This window comes from Saccopteryx bilineata, chromosome 2, assembly GCF_036850765.1.
Source record: "Saccopteryx bilineata isolate mSacBil1 chromosome 2, mSacBil1_pri_phased_curated, whole genome shotgun sequence".
NCBI lineage: Eukaryota > Metazoa > Chordata > Mammalia > Chiroptera > Emballonuridae > Saccopteryx > Saccopteryx bilineata.
This window is the reverse complement of record NC_089491.1, coordinates 313,343,304-313,364,728: the sequence shown is the minus strand read 5'-3', so window position 1 is coordinate 313,364,728 and position 21,425 is coordinate 313,343,304. Positions and strand designations below refer to the sequence as shown.

General features: G+C 40.3%; 1 protein-coding gene and 2 non-coding genes across 4 annotated transcripts; all 3 read right to left on the bottom strand.

Annotated features, from left to right (window-relative positions):
• Nucleotides 1-858: 858 nt before the first annotated feature.
• Nucleotides 859-19,670, bottom strand: KHDC4 (KH domain containing 4, pre-mRNA splicing factor). 2 transcript variants are annotated; one of them, XM_066261864.1, is made up of 14 exons: nucleotides 19,565-19,670; nucleotides 18,851-19,067; nucleotides 15,368-15,496; nucleotides 14,568-14,647; nucleotides 11,575-11,627; nucleotides 11,161-11,324; nucleotides 10,099-10,310; nucleotides 9,567-9,627; nucleotides 7,772-7,829; nucleotides 7,337-7,590; nucleotides 4,949-5,116; nucleotides 3,719-3,831; nucleotides 2,967-3,058; nucleotides 859-2,118 (listed from the first exon to the last, which is right to left on the bottom strand). In XM_066261864.1, exons 1-14 carry the CDS (start codon nucleotides 19,600-19,602, stop codon nucleotides 1,919-1,921), a joined length of 1,839 nt encoding a protein of 612 aa, XP_066117961.1. In that variant the 5' UTR covers nucleotides 19,603-19,670; the 3' UTR covers nucleotides 859-1,918. The 2 variants fall into 2 exon arrangements, 1 of the variants encoding a protein (XP_066117961.1); XR_010729416.1 differs by having other exon boundaries at nucleotides 2,062-2,118; nucleotides 3,719-3,803.
• Nucleotides 6,095-6,231, bottom strand: LOC136327508 (small nucleolar RNA SNORA42/SNORA80 family). The gene has a single exon (XR_010729710.1). It is a non-coding gene; the product is annotated as a small nucleolar RNA SNORA42/SNORA80 family (small nucleolar RNA).
• On the bottom strand, nucleotides 10,741-10,869 carry LOC136327531 (small Cajal body-specific RNA 4). Its single transcript, XR_010729730.1, has one exon. It is a non-coding gene; the product is annotated as a small Cajal body-specific RNA 4 (non-coding RNA).
• Nucleotides 19,671-21,425: the final 1,755 nt, after the last annotated feature.

Genomic DNA, 21,425 nt, shown 5'->3' with positions numbered 1-21,425 from the left:
ATAAAGTAACTTACTCAGGGGTCTCTGCTGCTTGCGATAAATTTGGCCAGATATAAGGGGAAACGGGAAGGAAATGGGCAACCCACCAAATCCTCCACCAAAACAGGACCAGTTTACCACTCAACAGCAGAAAAAACAAATTTCCCCAAAAGAACAGCTAGGAATTGGGCTTTTAAACTAATCGGACCCTGTCTCAAAGACCAGATGGTCTAGTTTAGTGATTTTCAAGTGTTTCCAGCTCATGGTATATAAACTTATTACTAAAATGCCGAGACACACCAAAAAAAAATATTTTTTGCCAATCTGACAAAAAAGAAAAAAGGGTATTTTGATTTAATCACACCAGTTACTGTTAGAGTTCTGTATTTTAAACATATGTAAAGGAAACCTATTAAAATTGTTCTGTTATAAACAAAATGCTATGTTCCATCAATAAATAAAATTCAAAATTCAGGTGACACCATCACTATATTCCTCTATTTAGGTACAGGTAACTAGAAGAAATTTTATATTGGGAAATCTTTGTTGAAACTTCGCCCACCCTACTTTCAAGAATGTTTCTCCAAGAATAGTTTGCAATTCCTTTAAAAATGTTTCACTCACTCAGTCCCTTTAACCATATTTAATAAAGGAGGGCTAAAATAGGAAAATGGAAAGCATCTAGCACAACAGTCCTTTACATTTTCATTTGGACTTCTAAGGGTTTACTTCGAAAAGTCATTAAAACTGTATGTAAACTAATGGGTCCACATATGTATTTTTCTAGTGAGGTTATGTCACATTGTGCTATGAGTAAGCAAGTTTATAAATTTTAGTGTATTAATGGATTGTGGAATAAAGAACAGAGAAACCACAGCAGAATATTTATACATTTATTTATAATGACATTGTGGTCTAAATATTTACAACAAATAGGAAACCAGAAGATAAGTTTATACAAAGCCAGCCTGCAAAGTATTCAAATGTGCAAAAATGACAGTTCAGTATCTCAAACTACTGATTCAGCAGACTAGCTCCTTCACTTTCACACATCAATAGTTGATACAAAAAAAGTTATTTTTGGCAAAACCTGTAATGCCAAGAAAAAGGACAAGTTGCAATTTCAGTCACTAAGTCCACCATCCTATTGCGAGTAGTCAGATCTCTCTATTTTAGCTGCAACCAGTTTTGAGAGAGACAGACGACAGTGTTCATTTCTGTGATGAGTTCTGACCAGCTTCTGATCAAGCAGTTTTCTCTGACCCAGCTGAAGACAAGAGCTTAGAAGAGCAATAAAAACAGCAATGGCTATCTGAGACAAGTGTGCCTGAATGTGCCAACATTGTGAAAAAAATAACTTCGTTTTCCTACTCAGGATCCAGTTATATGACAATTTTAAATTAGTAAAACCACACTTTCCAAAACAGAAAGGATCCAAAAATGGAAAAGGGGTAAGGAATTTGTAGATTTAGTAATGAAAGAAAAGGATGGTCTTAAAATCATTTCCCCACAAATAAATAGTAAGTCTTGGTTTGTAACAAGTTATTATCAAAATTGACCAAAGAGTAGTAAAATACAAATAAAATTGTTTACATCAGAATAGAGGATCTATTTCATTTGGAAAGGCTGAACCAGGTCAAATCTATGCTGGAATGAACCCATTGGGATGCTTTGTTGAACAAGCACATTTCACCAACTGTTAAAAAACAGCTTCTGAGACAAATTTGTGATCCTAAGTAAATTTTAACAGATGCTATGCCTCTGAAGAAAAAAGGGCATTTTTAAATGAACGAAACCCTTTTAAGAAAGGGGATAATGCATCTCTAATTTCTGCAAAGGTCCATGATGGCTCCCAGTACAGGCCAAAGTCTTGTTGAATTAAATGCATGCATTATTGCTAAAGAAGAGTCACCGAGGGTCAAAACTGTTCCAGTGTTTCCTACGGGGCCATCCAGAATGGCATCTGTTGTTTAGCTCGTGGTTGTGATGATGGGTATTGATATCCCAAACTCCAGCCCTGTGGAAAACTACTTGCATTTTTATGACCTCCATGTTCTTCTTCTTCATCAGATGAATCTGCAGCATAAGCCACCAAGCCAAATCCCTTCTCTGTAGTTTTCATCTTCTTGACTGGATAATCTAGAATAGAGAAAAACAACCCCAACCCCATTCCCCAACAAGGGAAAAAATACCATAAATTCGTTAATTAAAAAAAAAAAAAAGATGTTAATTGTAAGTGGTTAGTTGGACACCATTTTGAGATCACAGGGTCAGTGGTCACCCAAAAACGTTGAAGGTCACACGAAAAACAGCATCAGCATCAGCAAATGTGAATCCACCAGAACCATGTAAGAAAAGAGAAAGAAAAAAGAAACACACAAAAAAAAAGAAAAAAAAAAAAAGAAAAAGAAAAAAGAAAAAAAAAAGAAAAAAAAGAAAGTTAGCAAGTAAGTCTCTGGAGGCTGATATTTCACCTTTTAAAGAGTTTAAAGAAAAGAAGCTAAGAAAAGAAAAACATTTTTTTCTGTTCATTTTTATTATGACTACAGGCAAGGAACAAAATGATCCTGTACCTCTACAGGATTTAAGAGTCCTGTAATACTAAAAAACAACCCCAATACAAAATAAATAAATAAATAATCAATCTTTAAGTCTCTATCAGAATACCTCTAAGTATTTAAACAACAAAGCAACAAAATTTTGAAATGACCTACCAATCATTAGTATTTCCTAGGGTTTTAATGTCACTGATGTTATGTATAAAACATAAGTCGACTGACTCTTTTCTAGATACTCGTCGGTTGAAAATAAAAGGCTGTGTAACTATATGCTGGCCGTATAAATAAAAAAAAGGTATTCTCATTAGATTATAGAGGTTGCATTAAACACCTAAATGAATCACACCTGAATGGACATCAAGTTAGGACACTAACAGCTTAAGACCACTCTTAGCCACTTCCTCAGTCCCCCAATTATATCTTACTCACCATGGCTTCCTGTTAAGGTCCCAGACCCATTCCTTTCATCGGACTCTGTTTTTATTCCAGTTACTGGAAAGGCTGGTGGAGGCATCAACTGCCTGTTAAAAATATAATTTAAAATATCAATTTTAAATTCTCTAGTAGACAAGAAGTAGAAGAGCAACACAGTCTGCAAATAATTTTTCAAGTTTATTTTCACCATTAATTTCAACCTTTTCACCTCATCGTCTGTCCTTCAAGCTATTTTCAAGTTGCAAGATTATGAGGCCTTGTTTACATAGCCAGGCCATGCCAAAAACAGAATAAACTGTTGTGGGACACGAGCTTCCTCTTATGAAAACTAATAATAATGTAGGAAGGGTGGCAGGCTAAACTCCCATTCAAGTACCTCCATCCATCATTATGCTAGGATTCTAAATAGCAAAAATGGCTTGATTGTATAACTCCTGCTACCCTTAAAAAAAGAAAAAGAAAAAAAGAAAAAGGCCAAGATGCAAATAATGAAAGAAAAAGAAGATGCCTGAATAAGCAAGCACTGAGTTATTAAAAACTAAGTATAACTGCTTTTCAAGCTGTGGAAGTCCTATATATCATTGTACTTTCCATTACTACATCAATTACAACAGGTGCTTGATGGAACCAAATGATGTAATTGCAGTTTTAGAACATAGAAACTCGTAACAAGGATCATTACCTACACTAATGGAGAAAAAAAATGACACGAATATATTCATATAATTATATTCCAACTAACTTACCTGTCCCTCTCTCGCTCTTTGCCTGAGGAACTTGCCGGCTTCGATCCTGCACCTTCAATTTCATTCTGACTGGAGAAGCCTGTACCTAAATTAGTCATATGAATGGGTCCATGCTATGAGCAGAAAAATACAGTGGCATTAGCAAATCTACAACTGCTGTATTGAGTTTAGCTCCTTAATGTAACTGTCAAGTGCCTCATCTTTCTGATAAATTGCAGTAAGCTGCACTACATAGCTCCTGGGATGTGGAGCATACCTATAATCAAAGTAGAAAGTATTTTTCTCTGGAGTGATTGATGGTCAGGGATGTTGTGGTTTATGATGGTATGTCTATTTCTTTTCAACCATCTATATAACTTTTTTTTTTTTTTTTAAATCTTATTGATTTTAGCCAGAGAGTAAGGGAGGGAGGAAGGGAGGGAGAGAGAGAGAGAGAGAGAGAGAGAGAGAGAGAGAGACAGGAACATCAACCCATTCCTGTATGTGCCCCAACCAGGGATCAAACCAGCAACCTCTGCACTTTGGGCAGATGCTCCAACCAACAGAGCTATCCAGCCAGGGCCAACTATCTATAACTTAGTTGGTTTGTATAAACCTAGTTATAAACTCTAAAAATACTTCGAAGTTTGTTTCAAAAGACTGCTTCGAGGATTCTGGCAAAAAGGAAAGGTGCTGCTTCTAATAAAACACAACTGCACCAAAACTACATATTTTAATAATCTTTAAAAATAAACTCTTTAATGAATGAGTTTCTAATTATGTGTATGTACAGAATCACTGCATCCCTGGCACTTTTTGGGGATGTGTTGAAAAAAATAATCACCCTCTTTTTTAGGGGGTGGGTAAAAAAAGAATAGTAAACTGAAAGCCAAGGTTTTAAATATAAACCATGTGTTGGTAGAATGAGCTTTCAGTGAGATGTGTAGGGAAGTAAGAACTATTAGGCTTGCAAGCATATAAATAAGAGAAATACAGAATTCTACAGAACTCCTTCCAGATGCTAGTCAGAGAAGACCTCCCTAGATGGAGAGCTTTGTATGCCTTGAAGACAAAACCCACGCAAAAGGAATCACTCTTGCTTTAAATTAATCACTCAAGGATAAAAACCAATCTAAATAGATTAGGAAAGCTGAAAGCCTAGTATTGGGAAGACAGTTGTAATAGATGTGAATTTATCTAAGAGAATATAGAATATGATGAAGAAAGTAAGACATGGAATTTTTATTTAACCTGGTATCCAAGAAGTCCAGATTCTCGTTCATCTGGTAGCTCTTCCGTGAACCTCCTCTTCTGTGCCTGGGGTTGAGTTGGGAGTGGGGGCTGAGGCTGGGGCTGGGGGCCGGCAGGCAAGGCAGTTTTGACAGGAGCAGCAGGAATAAAAGGCCCACTCATTGGACTCTGGTACCAAAAGAAACCAAGGGGGGGAGGGAGTGTGAAAATCCCCAACAAAGAAAGAAGTAAATCACATGAATCTTTCACTTTCTGGTCCTTAGTTTCCTTCTTGTGTAATCTGCTAACAGTGTTACCTAGCCTTCCCACCTTCATGGTAGGGAAGCATAAAATTGATAAATCTCTACAGTTCTTTGAACTCTCAGGAAAAATCTGTTGTGCATGAACTATTAGGAACAAACATGACCATCAAGAAACTCTAGCCACTTAGTTCATAAGTTAACAAGCAAGAATACTTTTTTCTTTTTAATTATTTTTATTGATTTTAGAGAGAGAGGAAAAGGGAAAAGAGGTAAAATGAGAGGAGAAAGAGAGAGAGGTGAACATCTGTTCCTGTATGTGCCCTGACTGGGGATTGAACTGGACAGCAACCTCTGGGCTTTGGGACAATGTGATTAGCTCTTTCTGGCTCATAAGTTTTACTAATGCTGTGGCAAAGGCAACTTCATCTACCACTTCCATGAGTAAGTATGTCAAGAGCATGTCTGTCTAAGCTTTTAAGAGCTTCTTTCAAAAAGGAATAAGGGGTCATCAAAAGACAGTATACATTAAACAAGCACTTCTAAAAGGAAAACTCTTATGACTAACCCATGGCTAATATTTATTGATTGGCTGGATCATATTACTTAACCCTTGCAACCTTTGAGATAATTATCATTATGTCCATTTTATATAAAGGAAAACAAAGCCTGGGTAGGTGATGTTATAGCCTAACATCACACAGCTCTAAAATGGGAAAGCATAATGAACCCTGCCCGTTTAACTCTAAACCCTAACTGTTAATTACTATGCTATGCTGCTTTCTAATTATAAAAAAAAAAAGTCACTAAAGCTGGAGAACTCTAAGAGCTCTGCTTAACCATAAAAATGTAAAATACTTATGACTAGGGACCACAACAGAATTTAGTCGAGTCCCTTTTTGTTTCACACTGTAGAAGCCCCTTCAGTGCTCACAGCCCACAGGTAAGGAGGCCGGGCAATGGTTCAAGGCTGCAACTTACTCTGGCATGGGTACACTATGAGAGACCCACAGACAAGGGTCCACCATAAATCCATTACCATGCTCTTATTAGTCTCTCCGCTGCCTCTAAGAAGGATTGTATTTAACATATCTACATGTGTTTGCTGCCTACTCTTTTCTTAAAATTCTGGTTTCTTACAATTTGAGAAATATATACCAGCACTTAGAATCTTTAACTCTGGTGAGTTCACATATATGGCCTAGGAACACCTGTATATGGTATATTTCTAAGATTAGTAATTCTGTTCCAACCATCTAACGGTATAGTGTAGGCCAGCCACCTTCTCTTTGACAATTTTTTTTTAATATTGTAAAGCCACGCACAGGCAAAGCATGGCCCACAGTATGGCACACTATGATTCTGGCCTGCTACCTATTTTGTCAATGAAGCGTGACTGATACATGCTAGATGTGTTCGTTTGGTATTGTCTGTGGCTGCTTTAATACTACAACAGCAAATTTGCAGTAGTTGTGACAGACCACATAGCACACAAAGCCTGAAATATTTACCATTAGGTCCTTTGTAGAAAGCTTGCTGACTTCTGCTCTAAGTAATAATAAGGTGGCAAGACTCACTAAACCATGAACTTCAGGATGAATACACCATGTACACACTATTCCAAAGTATTCTTGTAGCTTGGTGGTGGCAACTCAGGAAGGTAACAGGAAAACAATACCTCACGTTACATATTCCCCCCCCAAAGATAGAAGCGGGAAAGCAGTTAGACTGACTTCACATGAACCTGACTGGGATCCACCCGGTATGCCCACAGGGGCGATGCTCTGCCCATCTGGGGTGTTGCTCGGCTGTGGCCGGAGCCATTCTAGTGCCTGAGGTGGAGGCTATAGAGCCATCCTCAGCGCCCGGGCCAACTTTGCTCCAATGGAGTCTTGGCTGTGGGAGGGGAAGAGAGAGATAGAGAGAAAGGAGAGGGGGAGGGGTGGAGAAGCAGATGGGCGCTTCTCCTGTGTGCCCTGCTTGGGAATCGAACCCGGGACTTCCACATGCCAGGCCGATGCTCTACTGCTGAGCCAACTGACCAGGGCCACATTACATATGGTTTTTAAATAATATTACCAACTTTCTACCCCTCTGCCCCAGCTTTTCCTAATTCAATGGTATCGTGTTTCATATCCTGGCATTTTACCTGTCCAGTGCTAGCTGGAGGCTGCATTTGTGTTATCGGGTATTGTGTTGGCACAGGTGGGACTCCAGTAGGTAATGCTGGCAAGACTCCAGGTGCCAATGAAACAGCCGGTGGCACTATGCTTGGTACTCCATAGGGAGGCTGAATTGGCTGCTGAGGAGGGGGAACAACAGGGTAACCAGACTGATAGCCATTGGATGGATAATATGGTGGTTGAGGAGGGACACTACTTATAGCAGAGGGTTGTGTATAGCCTGAGGGGGGAAGAAAAAAAGTGTTTAATCAGCTGCAGCAGAACGAGACATTTAACTGAATATTAAACTTAATCTCTAGGGAAGAAAAATACTGAAGCTCAAATGGCTTTCTAAATTACCTAAGTTGAAGGGAACACTATAGCGAAATATTTTTTAGTTAAACACTTCAGGACATACACACCTGGTAAAGGTACAGCAGTATTAATCTGATTCACAAATCTAGAGTATTCAGCATGAACCTGAAAGAAGGGAAAACAAATTAATAAGGGACAGTCCTTATTTACTAAGTATTTATAAGAGGTCTGATTATTCAATTTGAGGACCAAAGTAATTGAAAATGAAAATATTTCCATGCATGTTTTAATCAAATTAAGACTTATTTTTTTGAGAGGGAGATGGGAAGAGGGCAGGAGAGAGGGAGAGGGTGGGGTGAGAGGGAAGAGGAAGGGAGGAGAGGGAGGGGGAGGGGGGAGAGGGAGGGGGAGGGGGAGAGGAAGAGGGAAGAGGAAGGAGGGGGAAGAGGAAAGAGGAGAGCGAGACAGAGAGAGAGAGAGAGAGGAGAAGAGAAGAGACAGAAAGGGAGAGATGAGAAGCATCAACTAATAGTTGTGGTACTTTAGTTGTTCACTGATTGCTCCAGCCAAGTCAGTGACCTTTGGGCTCAAACCAGTGTCCATGGGGTCATGTCTATGATCCCACGCTCAAGCTGGATAAGCCCACGCTCAAGCCATAGACCTCAGGGTTTTGAACCTGGATCCGCAGTGTACCAGGTCTACACTCTATCCGTTGCACCACCACCTGGTCAGGCAAGACTTACTTATTCTTTTATTTACTGAATGACCTGTCCTCAAGGAGCTCATGGTTTAATAAATGTTTAGTACTTTCCCACTCCAGTTCTTCATTATATACATCTTACTAAGTCCATAACTTCAAGTAGCAACAAGGAAAAAGGGAATGGTCAGGGAAGTTATCTGGTATAAGGGATGGAAAATCAGGTTACTTCACAAAAGCAAAAAAAACAATGGCATTCCAAAAGGGCACCCTTCAATATGAAATAACATAAGGTTATATACATTTAACCTCCAAACCTGATTTCTTTTAGGTGATACAAAAACAGTCCTATGGTTTAATTTTGGTTATGTTTATAAAATAGAAATAAGAGATAATCAAATGAGCAATTATCCTAAAGGCATTGTTAACTGGTTTACAACTATTACAGCTCTACATTTACTTTAGCTAAATTTAATATTAAAAAGAATTTGGAATGCCCACTCTAATGATCTGAGCAGGATTAAAAGTATTAATCTAAATGACTGACAACATTGAAATTTTATGATACTACTGTACAATAGATTTCAAAATTCCATACTGAAGTAGCTCCTGAAGAAGAAATGCATGCCAACTGTGGCCCTGGCTAAGGGAATTCAACTTCCTTAAAGAGAATCTTACTTGCTAGAATGGTTTAGGGGTCTGAACAGTATCCCTCTCAAAATTCATGTCTGTCTGGAACCTCAGAATATGACCTCATATGGAAACAAAGTCTTTGTTTGTAGGTTGTTAAGATGAGGACTCGAGTAGGCCCTAACTGAAAAGACTGCTACCCTTAGAAGAAGAGATAGGGATACAGAGGTACAGGGAAAGAAGTCAGGTGAAGATAGAGCAGAGAGGTTGAAGTTATGTGATAGAAGGCAAAAAATGCCAAGGACTACTGGCTACCACAAGAAACTAGAAGAGGCATGGGATGAATTCTCCCTCACAGGTTTCAGAAGAAGCCAACACTGCCCACACCTTGACTCTGGACTTCTGGCTTCCTAAACTGTGAGAGAATAAATTTCTGTTGTTTTAAGCCACCTAGTTTGTGGCTATTTTGTGTGGCAGCCTAGGAAACTAATATAGGTAGGGAAAAATAGCTAAGACACAGTCCAAAATGGCAGTAGCTGTTCTGAATGAGTATCAGACAGACAAATATAACTCACTGTTTGCAAGAGATTCTCACAGAGCTTCTTGGCAGCAGCAAGGCCTTCTGGTTTGGGATGACTGCAAAGAATTAAGAATCAAGAAATCAAAGGAAAAAAAAAGCATAGAGGACTCTGTTTTCACTGTGTATGCTGCTTCATAAACTTAATATACTCAATGTAACACAAATCTAAGCTTCTGAAAACCACAAAATAGGAACACAAAATAATGTTATTTTAATGTACAACTAGTATCATTACCACATTATTTTATTGGTCTTTCTCTGAGTAATAGTAATTCTTGATACAAAGACACTTTAAAATATTGTGATATGTTTAAGTCAAAATTACTGAATACTATAAAAACATCTACCTTTTAATCTAACAATTTTTATTACCTAATTATAAAGTGATCACTCCAAGTATTTACCAAAGTTCCTCATGTTACTACTTATTAAGCCCATTTTTCTCTTACTTTATTCTTTCTGAATCACTGCTGCCTGTACTGCTAAGCTGACAAGGATTCAAACGTTCTCAGCCCCATCCATCATACCTGATGTAAATATACATAGGTTCAAAAGCTTCTCGGCCAGATGCTGGCTCAATGCAGCCTGAACCCTTGCCTCGTAGAAAGACTTTGGCACCCGTTTCAATCTGAATGTGCTGCAAATAGGAGCAGCCAGGACCTTCCACTTTCTCTTTGACATTAAAAGTGGGCACAGCGTGTTCTAGACCCACGAATAATTTGTCTTGAACATAATGCATCTGTAGAAGAACAGAATATCTCAGGTTAAACAGAGAACACATAATTAAATCCTAATCTTGAATATCACCATACAAAATATATATACTGCTCATAAAAATTGGGGGATATTTTATAGCTTTATATTCATTTTGAAATATCCCCTAATTTTTGTGAGCAGTATATTTTAATTCTCCAGATACTTTTAATCACTTCCAAAATAAGGAATCCCTGTAATTTCTAACAAGAGTCTGTAAAAATAAACCCTACCAAGCAGCTTAATTTAAATGAGAACTAGTCTACATACCTACCTCTAACACTAATACCTTACTCTGTTCAGCAAAATCTATTTAAGAGGTGGAAATCCAAAATCCAATACAGAGGAAGCATACCCACTTCCTCTTGACTGATAAACGTTAAGAAATTATAGCAGTTTCCTGTAAAACTGGAGTAAAATGTTGGTTAGCACAGTCAGCCCTGTGATATTCTTCAATAAGGGCTGCTCTCTCCAACCCTTTTTTCTAGGAGGATTGTATCAGCAGAGTCTTGCTTCATCAGACTCAGCCTTCTTAGTCCTCCAGGTACCGAGTTTACAAATATAAATTCAAACCACTAACTTCAAATGTATAATATGCATACTCTCTGATCTATCAAAATCCTCTTTCTGGACTGTATAAGTAGGAAGAAATGTGTGCTCAGATGTTCACTATATAATGGAAACCTAAATGGTCCATAAATGTGGTATCAATAGTGGGCAACTTTCAGGATAGAATTTCAGGACTTTATTTTTTCCTTCATACTTTCTATATTATTTGGCATATATCATTTTTATAGAAGTAATAAAGCTGTTTGTGATCTCTCCATAAAACGTACCCCTGACTGGAAGGGAGGCTTCTGGCTAACAGCTGGAGAAAGCTGTGTAATGGGTGCTGGTTGGTGATAGACAGTGACTGTCGCACCATTAAAAGTTGGACTTGTTCCTGTGGCAGCTTTCACCACCCCACTGGTGATAATTTCTTTGATTCGGTTTACAGCTCCTAGGGAAAAACATAGAGAGTAATATACTATACCAAAGAATTGAATGAACTGACTAGTACCCAGTGATAAACACAGGCCAATACTCAATTATTCACGCATTAACCCGTTTTTATAGGTGATCCAAGTGTTTGGCTCCCAACCTCTCTAATCCCCTATGTGTATTCATGAGTAGTTCATAAACAATACTATGCAAATCCCTGTATTATGCTTTTAACAAAAAGTGATATGTGAGCTGAAAACATTACTTACTGTCCACTAATTCCCGTGTCTGGCCCTGAACATGAAGATATAATGGACGATCCCTATAAAGAGAAATGTAAAATGATCCCAAACTGGTCATAACCAAAGAAGGAGCTATATGAGCTACTAATTTGTAACTTTTTATTCTTTTAGTATATGTGGGTGCACGTGTGAAGCAGAGACAGACAGGAAGGGAGAGAGGTGAGAAGCATCAACTTGTACTTGTGGTGCTTTAGTTGTTCATTAATTGCTTTCTCATATGTGCCTTGACCAGGGGACTCCAGCAACCTTGGGGTCATATATATGAGCCCACACTCAGGCTGGTAACCCTGCGCTCAAGCCAGATGAGTCCATGCGCAAGCCTGTGAACTCGGGGTTTCAGACCTGGGTCATCAGCATCACAGGCCTATGCTCTATTCACTATGCCACCGCTGGTCAGGCTAGTTTGTAACATTTCGTTTCCAAATAAGTGAAAGGGACTATAAAGTACATAGAAATGGCTGTTGCTAATTTCTAAGAGCATGGGTTAACAATGGGAATTGGATAAACTTTTCTGGTTGCTAAAATTAAATGGCTCGCATAAGAATTAAATTTGTTGTTATAGGCTCATTAATATTAGTATCCAGTCAATTGAGATGTTTGAGAATAGAATTCCTTTTTGTTGGCCGTTTAACAGGTTATGGGCAAATGTACTTTTGGCTATTCAAATTAAGGGGATAAAGTAATGGTGGCATATATAAAAACTTCTTTAGGCCCTGGCTGGTTGGCTCAGAGGTAGAGCATCAGCCTTGTGTGTGGAAGTTCCAGGTTCAATTCCCAACCAGGGCACACAGGAGAAGCACCTATCTGCTTCTCCACCCTTCCCCCTCTCCTTCTTTTCTATCTCTCTCTTCCCCTCCTGCAGCCAAGGCTCCACTGGAGCAAAGACGGCCAGGGCGCTGACGACAGCTCCATGGCCTCCACCTCAGGCGCTTAAATGGCTGGATAGCAGTGACTGCAGCAGAGAAATGCCCCAGATGGGCTGAGCATCGCCCCCTGGTGGGCATGCCAGGTGGATCCCGGTCGGGTGTATGCAGCATTCTGTCTACTGCCTCCCCACTTCTAACTTCGGGAAAAAAAATAAATAAATAAAAAATAAAGAAAAAAGAAAAAAAAAACTTCGCTTTAAAGGACCTTATCAACTAAAACTCTAAATTACAAATGTAAAAGTAACTTAGATTCAGATTTTGATTATATTAATGCAGAAAGTTAATAAGCTGTAGATAAAAAAATAACTTGTTTCAGGACAAGTTTGAAACAGCAACCAGCACATATAAAGCTGAAATATAATCTTTGAATAGCAAATTTTGTTTAAGCCAATGTTAAAAACATTGCCTTGCTTATGTGCCCTCAAAAATTGAATACCAGGCCCTGGCTGGTTGGCTCAGCGGTAGAGCGTCGGCTGGCATGCGGGGGACCTGGGTTCGATTCCCGGCCAGGGCACATAGGAGAAGCGCCCACTTGCTTCTCCACCCCCCTCTCCTTCCTCTCTGTCTCTCTCTTCCCCTCCCGTAGCCAAGGCTCCATTGGAGCAAAGATGGCCCGGGCGCTGGGGATGGCTCCTTGGCCTCTGCCCCAGGCGCTAGAGTGGCTCTGGTCGTGGCAGAGCGACGCCCCAGAGGGGCAGATCATCGCCCCCTGGTGGGCGTGCCGGGTGGATCCCAGTCGGGCGCAAGCGGGAGTCTGTCTGACTGTCTCTCCCTGTTTCCAGCTTCAGAAAAATACAAAACAAAACAAAACAAAAAACCCCCCCAAAAATGGTATGAGCTCACTTGTTGGGGAAAATATATATTTAAGTAGAAACACAGTTTAGAGTATATATATTAAATGTTAATAATTATCACCTTTTTTTTACACTTTTGTATAATTCATTGCCTTCAATAAATATTGTGTGTGTGTGGGAAATCCCAAAACACAAAAGCAAAGAGAATAACTGCAACACCTCTTTTATCTTTAGAGGTGTCCTGAATTCTGCAATAAAGCATATATAGAACTTAAAACCAGAAGAATCATGATTTCAAACACTTCTTATTGAAAATGCTATAAAATAATGTTAATCAACACTAGCCCCGGAAAATTTTTTGCCTATATGGACATAAAAGAGCTTCAAAGCCCCAAATTCCTGAGCTGGGAGTTCCACAGAACTGACCTTACCTTCCTGACCTCACTTTCCTACTGCTCTCCTTTCTCTTCTCTACTCTAGCCATACACGCAAACTCTTCTGCCTCAGGGCCTTTGCATGTGCTGTTCCCTCTGCTTAGAACACTTTGCCACCAAATAAATGCTTGTTTCCTCACTTAAAAAAAAAAATAAAGCATATATACTGCCCACAAAAATTAGGGGATATTTTAAAATTAAAGATGAAGTGATAAAATATCCTCTAGTTTTTGTGAGCAGTGAATATAAATACATGTATATCTATTTTTAATTTTTTTTTGACAGAGACAGAGAGAGAGTCAGAGAGAGGGATAGGAACAGAAAGACAGACAGGAAGGGAGAGAAATGAGAAGCATCAATTCTTTGTTGTGGCACCTTAGTTGTTCAATAACGGGGGTGAGGGGGGGAGCTACAGCAGAGGGAGTGACCCCTTGCTCAAGCCAGCAACCTTTAGGCTCAAACCAGTGATCATGAGGTCATGTCTGTGATCTCATGCTCAAACTAGCATCCCTCACTCAAGCTAGCGACCTCAGGGTTTCAAACCTGGGTCCTCTGCATTTGTCTGATGGTATATCCACTGCGCCACTGCCTGGTCAGGCTCTTTTTAAATGGTTTTATTTAAAATATTTTTTATTGAATTTATTGGAGTGACATTGGTTAAAATATACATGTATGTGTCTATGAACCAGAGTAGCTACTGTATAAGCTACAAATCATTTACTCATACTTCTTAAGAATAAAAAATATGAAGCTAACATGAGTCATGTATCCAGCCCTTCCCCAAAGTAGAGGATATGAATACATACCCTGGTCCCACTTTGGCTTTCTCCTCAGTTGTCATGAATCTCCCTCGAGTTGACACTGCAGCCCCACTAAGTCGGCTGATCTAAAAAGGAAACATTCTATTAAGAAGATAATATGGTACCCTGGCCAAATAGTTTGGTTTGTTAAAGTACTGTTCCGATATGCAGAGGTTGCTGGTTTGATCCCCAGTCAGGGTGTATACAGAAACAAATCAACATTTCTGTCTCTCCTTCTCTCTCTGTCATTTTCTCTATCTCTAAAATTGCTTAAACAAAAAAAGTTTTAAATTAAAAACAAAAAAATGGTGAGATGGCAATTGATGGATTTCCAAAAATTTTTAATATTTATTGATTTTAGTGAGAGAGGGAGAGAGACAGGAACACTGAGCTGTTTCTGTTATTTGCTCTTATTAGGGATCGAAATAGCAACCTCTGCGCTTCGGGATGATGCTCAGTCTAACCAACCAAGCTCTCTGGCCAGGGATGATTTCAATGATAGGTAGCAAGATAGATTTTCCCCATCCGTACAATCCACCAATAAGGCAGGAATGAGTTTTCTCTAATATCTGAAATTCTAGTTTCATTGCTTCTTACTCAGACCAACCCAGGGAATTCACACATATCTGGTTCTTACCTCCACTAAGAAGTTCCTCTGCAGGTAAATCAAACTGAACCCTGATTTGGGAAACTATGATCCTAATCCACTAATAAACATCAGTCTCATGTCTATATTGAGTAATCTTATTTTTTCCGAAACCACACCCACCCACCACATTCCCCGAAGAAGCCCAAGAGCTCCACACCTCGTCTTGAGTTTGTCCTCGAGTCAGCAAGTTCCTACAAGTGAGAGGCACATCATTGATCTCTACTTCAGCTACCACCAGGTCATCCTTGCTTTTACTGCTAGTTAGGCCTTTTCCAGGAGCCTGAAGCTACAAAAAGAGAAATTAGATTAAAAGTTTACATGATGAAATATCTTTCCACTACCCACACTACCTCCTTACTTGTTCGTTTCCTGCCTACAAACACATGGAAACATCCATAGGTCATTTTTTTTTTTTAATCAGAGACAGAGTGAGAATCAGAGAGAGGGATAGACAGACTGGAGAGAGACGAGAAGCATCAATCATTAGTTTTTTGTTGCAACACATTAGTTGTTCACTGATTGCTTTCTCATATGTGCCTTGACCGTAGGCTTTCAGCAGACCGAGTAACCCCTTGCTCGAGCCAGCGACCTTGGGTCCAAGCTGGTGAGCTTTGCTCAAACCAGATGAGCCCGCGCTCAAGCTGGCGACCCCGGGGTCTCGAACCTGGGTCCTCCGCATCCCAGTCCGACGCTCTATCCACTGCGCCACCGACTGGTCAGGCTATTTACCACTTTAAATATTACTTTTTAGCTCCTGGTCTGTGCTTCAGTGGATACGAGCATATGGATGTCCAGGTTTTATTCCTGGTCAGGGCACATAGGAGAAGTGACCATCTGCTTCTCTTCCCCTCCCTCTTCCCCTGCTGCAACCAGTGGCTCAACTGGTTCAAGGATGCCCTTGGGTTCTGAGGATGGCTCCACTGGAGAGCATCAGCCTCAGGTACTAAAAATAGCTCAGCCCCCAAGTATCAGCCCCAGATGGGGGTTGCTGGGTAGATCCTGGTTGGGGCACATGCAGGAGCCTGTCCCACTATCACGCCCAAAAATAAAAGTATAGAAATTACTTTACAGAGAGAGGAAAAAAGGCATCTAACTGATTAACATCAATATTAAAATTTTTGGGCCCTGACCAGTTAGCTCCACTAACTGAAGTGGTAGAGCATCAGCTCAGCATGTGGATATCCTGGGTTCAATCCCTGGCCAGGGACCACAAAAGCAACTATCTACTTCTCTACCCCCCCTCCTCCTTCCTCTCCCATGTGTCAATTGGTTCCAGTGAGTTGGCCCCAGGAGCTGAGGATGGCTCCCTGGAGCCTCCCTCTCAGGCACTAGAAATAGCTCCATTGCCAAGCAACATCCCCAGATGGGCAGAGCATAGCTCTGCAAGGGGCTTGCTGGGTAGATTCTAGCTGGGGCCCATGCAGGGGTCTGTCTCTGTCTCCCTTCCTCTCACTTAAAAAAAAAAAATTGGCACTGGCTGGTTGGCTCGGTGAATACAGCGTTGGCCTGGTGTATAGACATCCCAGGTTTGATTCCTGGTTAGGGCACAGAAGAGAAGCGACCATCTGCTTCTCTTCCCCTCCTGCAGCCAATGGCTTGACTTGTTCGAGTGTTGGCTCTGGGAGCTGAGGGTGGTTAGGTTCGTCTGAGTGCATCAGCTTTAGGCACTAAAAATAGCTCAGTTGATTCAAGCATTGGCCCAAGATTGGGGGTGGGGGGTTTGCCAGGTGCATCCCAGTCAGGGTGCATGCAGGAGTCTGTCTCACTATCTACCCTCCTCTCACATAAAAAAAAATTTTTTTTTAATATTTATAAAGAGCATTTCATCTTCATCAGTATCCTTTAATATTTCCTTGTAGACCTTAGAAATGGACAACTGACTCACACAATCTTTGAAAACCATAAAAATACAATATGTGATGAACTTTCAGTTTACTAAAAGTTCTCGATTCTACAAAACTTGAATAAATTTAAGCATCCAGATAGGTATGGCCTACTGATAAACATTCTGTTGATGTTACCCACTAATAAATTGGAAAGTTAATAGACTATCATTTTACTTTTTTCCAGTTTTATGTAGGTATAATTAAAAAATAAAAGCTGAATATATTTAAGATGTTTAACTTGATATTTTGCTATATGCATATATTGTGAAAAAATTACCCCATACATGCAAATTAAAATCTCCATCACCTCACATTTATTGCATCTTCAAATACAGAACTCAACCCTTTACAGGAAGCAAAGATAGCAAATTTAAGCCAAAAGAATTGTCTAAAATTAAAATGCAGTGGGCTGCCTTGGAACACAATGAACTCTACAACTTTTAGAGGCTTTCAATAAAGGCTAAACATCCAATTGTCTGAGGTAACCATAAAGTAGACATCTATCCCTATCATCTACATTTTTGGACAATTACTGTACATTCGTGAGCCTAATTTTCCTCATCTGTAAACAGTTAACACTAATTCATTCCATAGAATTGTTGTAAGGTTTTTTTTTCTTATGTACAAAGCATGTGTTCTAGCATTACAGACAGTCACTATATACTCATTATCCTATTGGAAGATTCTTGTATGCTATGGCAATTAAGTTAAAGGTTTCCAAGTTCTGATCCATTCTAGGTCTAGGATTCCAATTATACTAGGGATTTTATAAAATGACCAAATAATTTCCTCAATTTGTGTGAAAACAACAAAACCACCCAGTTATAAATTATTTTTATTTCATGTGAAATTGTACTTTAGTTAGGCCGTCATTAAAAAGTTGAATCTATAGCCTGACCAGGCGGTGGCGCAGTGGATAGAGCGTCGGACTGGGATGCGGAGGACCCAGGTTCGAGACCCCGGGGTCGCCAGCTTGAGCGCGGGCTCATCTGGTTTGAGCAAAGCTCACCAGCTTCTACCCAAGGTCGCTGGCCCAAGCAAGGGGTTACTCGGTCTGCTGTAGCCCCCACGGTCAGGGCACATATGAGAAAGCAATCAATGAACAACTAAGGTGTTGCAACAAAAAACTAATGATTGATGCTTTTCATCTCTCTCCGTTCCTGTCTGTCTGTCTCTATCCTTCCTTCTCTCTGACTCTGTCTCTGTAAAGGAAAAAAAAAAAAATCTATAGATTATAATTAGAGACATTTGAAAGCTCACTCGATATATTTGAGCTTTTCTTTTGACATTAGGGAAAATGCACATGATTCAAAAAACATATTACGTCCCTGGCCGGGTAGCTCAGTTGGTTGGAGAGTTCTTCTGATATGCCAAGGTTGTGGGTTTAATCCCTGGTCAGGGAACATAAAAGAATCAACCAACCAATGCATAAATAAATGGAACAACAAATCAATGCTTCTCTCTCTCCCTTCAGTTAAAAATATTACAATATTGCTTTACATGATTTATAAACTTAAGTTGAAGTAAGTCAACATAGATAAAAAAGCTATTTAGTCCACAATTGTATTCACCTAACAAAAACTGCCTCGTAAAAACAAATGACAAACTATCACCCGATAGATTCCAAAACTAAGTGATCTTTAAGTTACCGTACCCGTTTCTCCTTCATTAACACAAACAATTGTGAGATTACAGGAGTACAAAATAACCCCTATTAAAATTGCAATTAGCAGGGTCCCTTCAACTTTAAATACCTTCTCAGCAGCATTCTGAGTTGGTTTCAGCTTCCCTTTGGCCATGAGCATGGCATTGATCTTGGCAGCCACAGCAGCAGCAGCATCTAAGGCTCCAGAAGGAGCAGCTGTGGTACCCCCAGGGCTTCCCCCACTGCTGGTAACATCTCCACCTGGGGCCGCCGGTGGGAGGAAAAGAACGGGGGCTGGAGCTGGTTGGTCCCATTTGCTGCGGCGCCTACAGTAAGTAAAAGGAAAATAATAGGCCTCCAAAAGCTTTCAATTATAATATTTTCCCATTACTATGCCTTGATATCCCATGTTTCCTCTACCATATTCCCTTTACACCTTCGAATCTCCTATCGGGGCTTAAAATTATTCTTAAATAGGCAAGTACAGCACTATTTCCCCTAATCCTCACTTCTTTCAGCCCTTTCCCAGAATCCACTTCTTTTCTCTTCCGTCATCCCTATCAAAAGACTTCACTTTGTCTCATATGCCCTCGTTTTCGCCTTCTCCTTGGCTCGTCCTTCCAGAAGTCCCTGCTTTCCTCCTCACTCTGATCCTCGCCGGCCTTCTTCAGGGGCCCCAGGCCTGCTCACCACTCTCTCAACAGTCGGCCCTGCAGTATGTACATTTCCCACTTTACCCTCTACCCATACGCAGCTTCCCGTGGTCCCTCCGCCTCTCCTGTGCCCCCTGCTCGCTGCGATTCTCCTGCCCGCGGAGCTTTACCCGCCAGCTCCAGGATGTGTCGCGCTCCCCGCGGACATGGCGACCGGTTCGGCGCAACCACCCGCCAACTACCCGACAACCACCTTCCCGTCACTTCCGCCTCGACGCCCTTACGCACAGTCTCTTCCGTTCGTGAGGAAAAGCGGTTCCGGTTAAAACATCTATTGGGATTGGACTCGCGTTGGTTTCCAGGTGTCTGGCTTTATCTGAGAGTGATAGCGTGTGACCTTTATGTTCGGGCCTTCCCCTTTAGAAATATGATTATTAACACATATTAAGGCGAAATTGGGGCGGGGAGAATCCATCTTTGTTATGGGCAAATTGGTAACCTACATGATAATAGGCATGAGTCAGGGAATTAAGCCAGTTTCTGCCCAAATTGAACTGTACAAGCCAGCCTCTAGCCGGAAAGTGAGCTTTCGCGTGACTTTTGCCCCTTTCACGATTCAGTAACCTGTTTAGGAACAGTAAAACGATTCATCCCAAAGATCATTTGAAGAATTTATTTTCTCTGGCTTTTTTTCATTTCTATGTGCCAAGAACTGTTTAAGAGGGCGTAATAAGGTGACCAATCGTCCTCCTTTAGGGAGGACAGTCCTTCTTTTGTAAGTTCTTTCCTCCCTCAAAAAGTGTCCTCCTACATGTCCTCCTTTTTGATATTGGAAGACTAATCTGTAAATGTCCGTATTTGATCGATGCAGTCGATCCATTGCGTGTGATGTGACATATTTGTATCTAAGTGAGTACTTTTTTCTTACAAGTATTAAAAATTAGGCATGTAAGCATAATTACAATGTAAAATATTACAAATGTTTTTATTATGCATTTATCATATTGTAGTGTATTGCAATGAATAAAATGTTTATTTATGATATTGTTTTCTTCAATTTATTTTTGTCCTTTTATTATAAAAAAGTTTGTAACCTTAATGAAGACATAAAGGTTTAATAATTTACAGGTCCTGCCTTTCTGGTAAGTCAGTGTTGGTGGGGTAGGCATGCAGGCAAATGCATATAGTAAGGTTATATAATAAATAAGCAGTGTTGAAGAAGATAAAATGCTCAACTTGGTGGGGTTTACATGCAGGTGTTTGAAGAAATGGAAGCTGAACATCTGGGTGAGGGTGGAGAAGTGATCCTGCATAGGTTATGAAACCCTGTTCTGAGATCTTTTACTTAAAACTGAACTGGCTGGAGTGTGGGGGCCAGATCATGATAGTCCTTGAATGCCAGCTGAAAAGTTTGAATTGATTTTGGAAGCCAGAGATTTCCAACATTTGAGGTTCCTTATGGCTCTCCATTTAAGATAATAATAGCTCAACCTCCCACTGTTTATTCTCTACCTTGTTTGTTTACTCCAACTGCTATTCTGGTCATCCCCCTCTGTTTGCCATGGGGACTGCCACCCTGCGGGGCCGTTCCATGTCCATCTTCTGTTTGCAGTCTAAATTGTGCTGTGTTCCTGCATATGCTTACCTCATGTTACCTCTTACCTGTCCTCTCAGCCATAGGGAAGCCTGGCCCCATGGTCTTCCTTGTCAAAAGAGCATCATTTAGGCTGCTGAACACATGACACTGCCTGAAATCACACACTTTCTTGGCTTCTTCACTTTCCCTTTCCCACTTCCTCAGCTCTGCTGCCTCTTTCTTCCAGGATCATCGTCTTAAGGAACCAGTAGCACATGGGTTGGCGTTGTGGAAACCTGACTTAGACAACCCTTAACCCTTGACTTTTCCATGTAAATTAGAAGTGCAAAAACTGAGGAGATAGAGCCACAATTAAATAATGAAATTATTGATAGAACCAGAGTCACAGCTGAAAGCGCCAAACTGACCCAAGTCCTCCTCAGTTTCAGATCTAT

Coding starts and splice junctions, on each gene's coding strand:
- KHDC4 (XM_066261864.1), bottom strand. CDS start 19,602: ATGTCCGCGGGGAGCGCGACACATCCTGGAGCTGGCGG. Junction 15,497..18,850: donor CTCAGAATGCTGCTGAGAAG/GTATTTAAAGTT, acceptor CTCTTTTTGTAG/CTTCAGGCTCCTGGAAAAGG. Junction 10,311..11,160: donor AGCCTCCCTTCCAGTCAGGG/GTACGTTTTATG, acceptor GTTCTTCTACAG/ATGCATTATGTTCAAGACAA.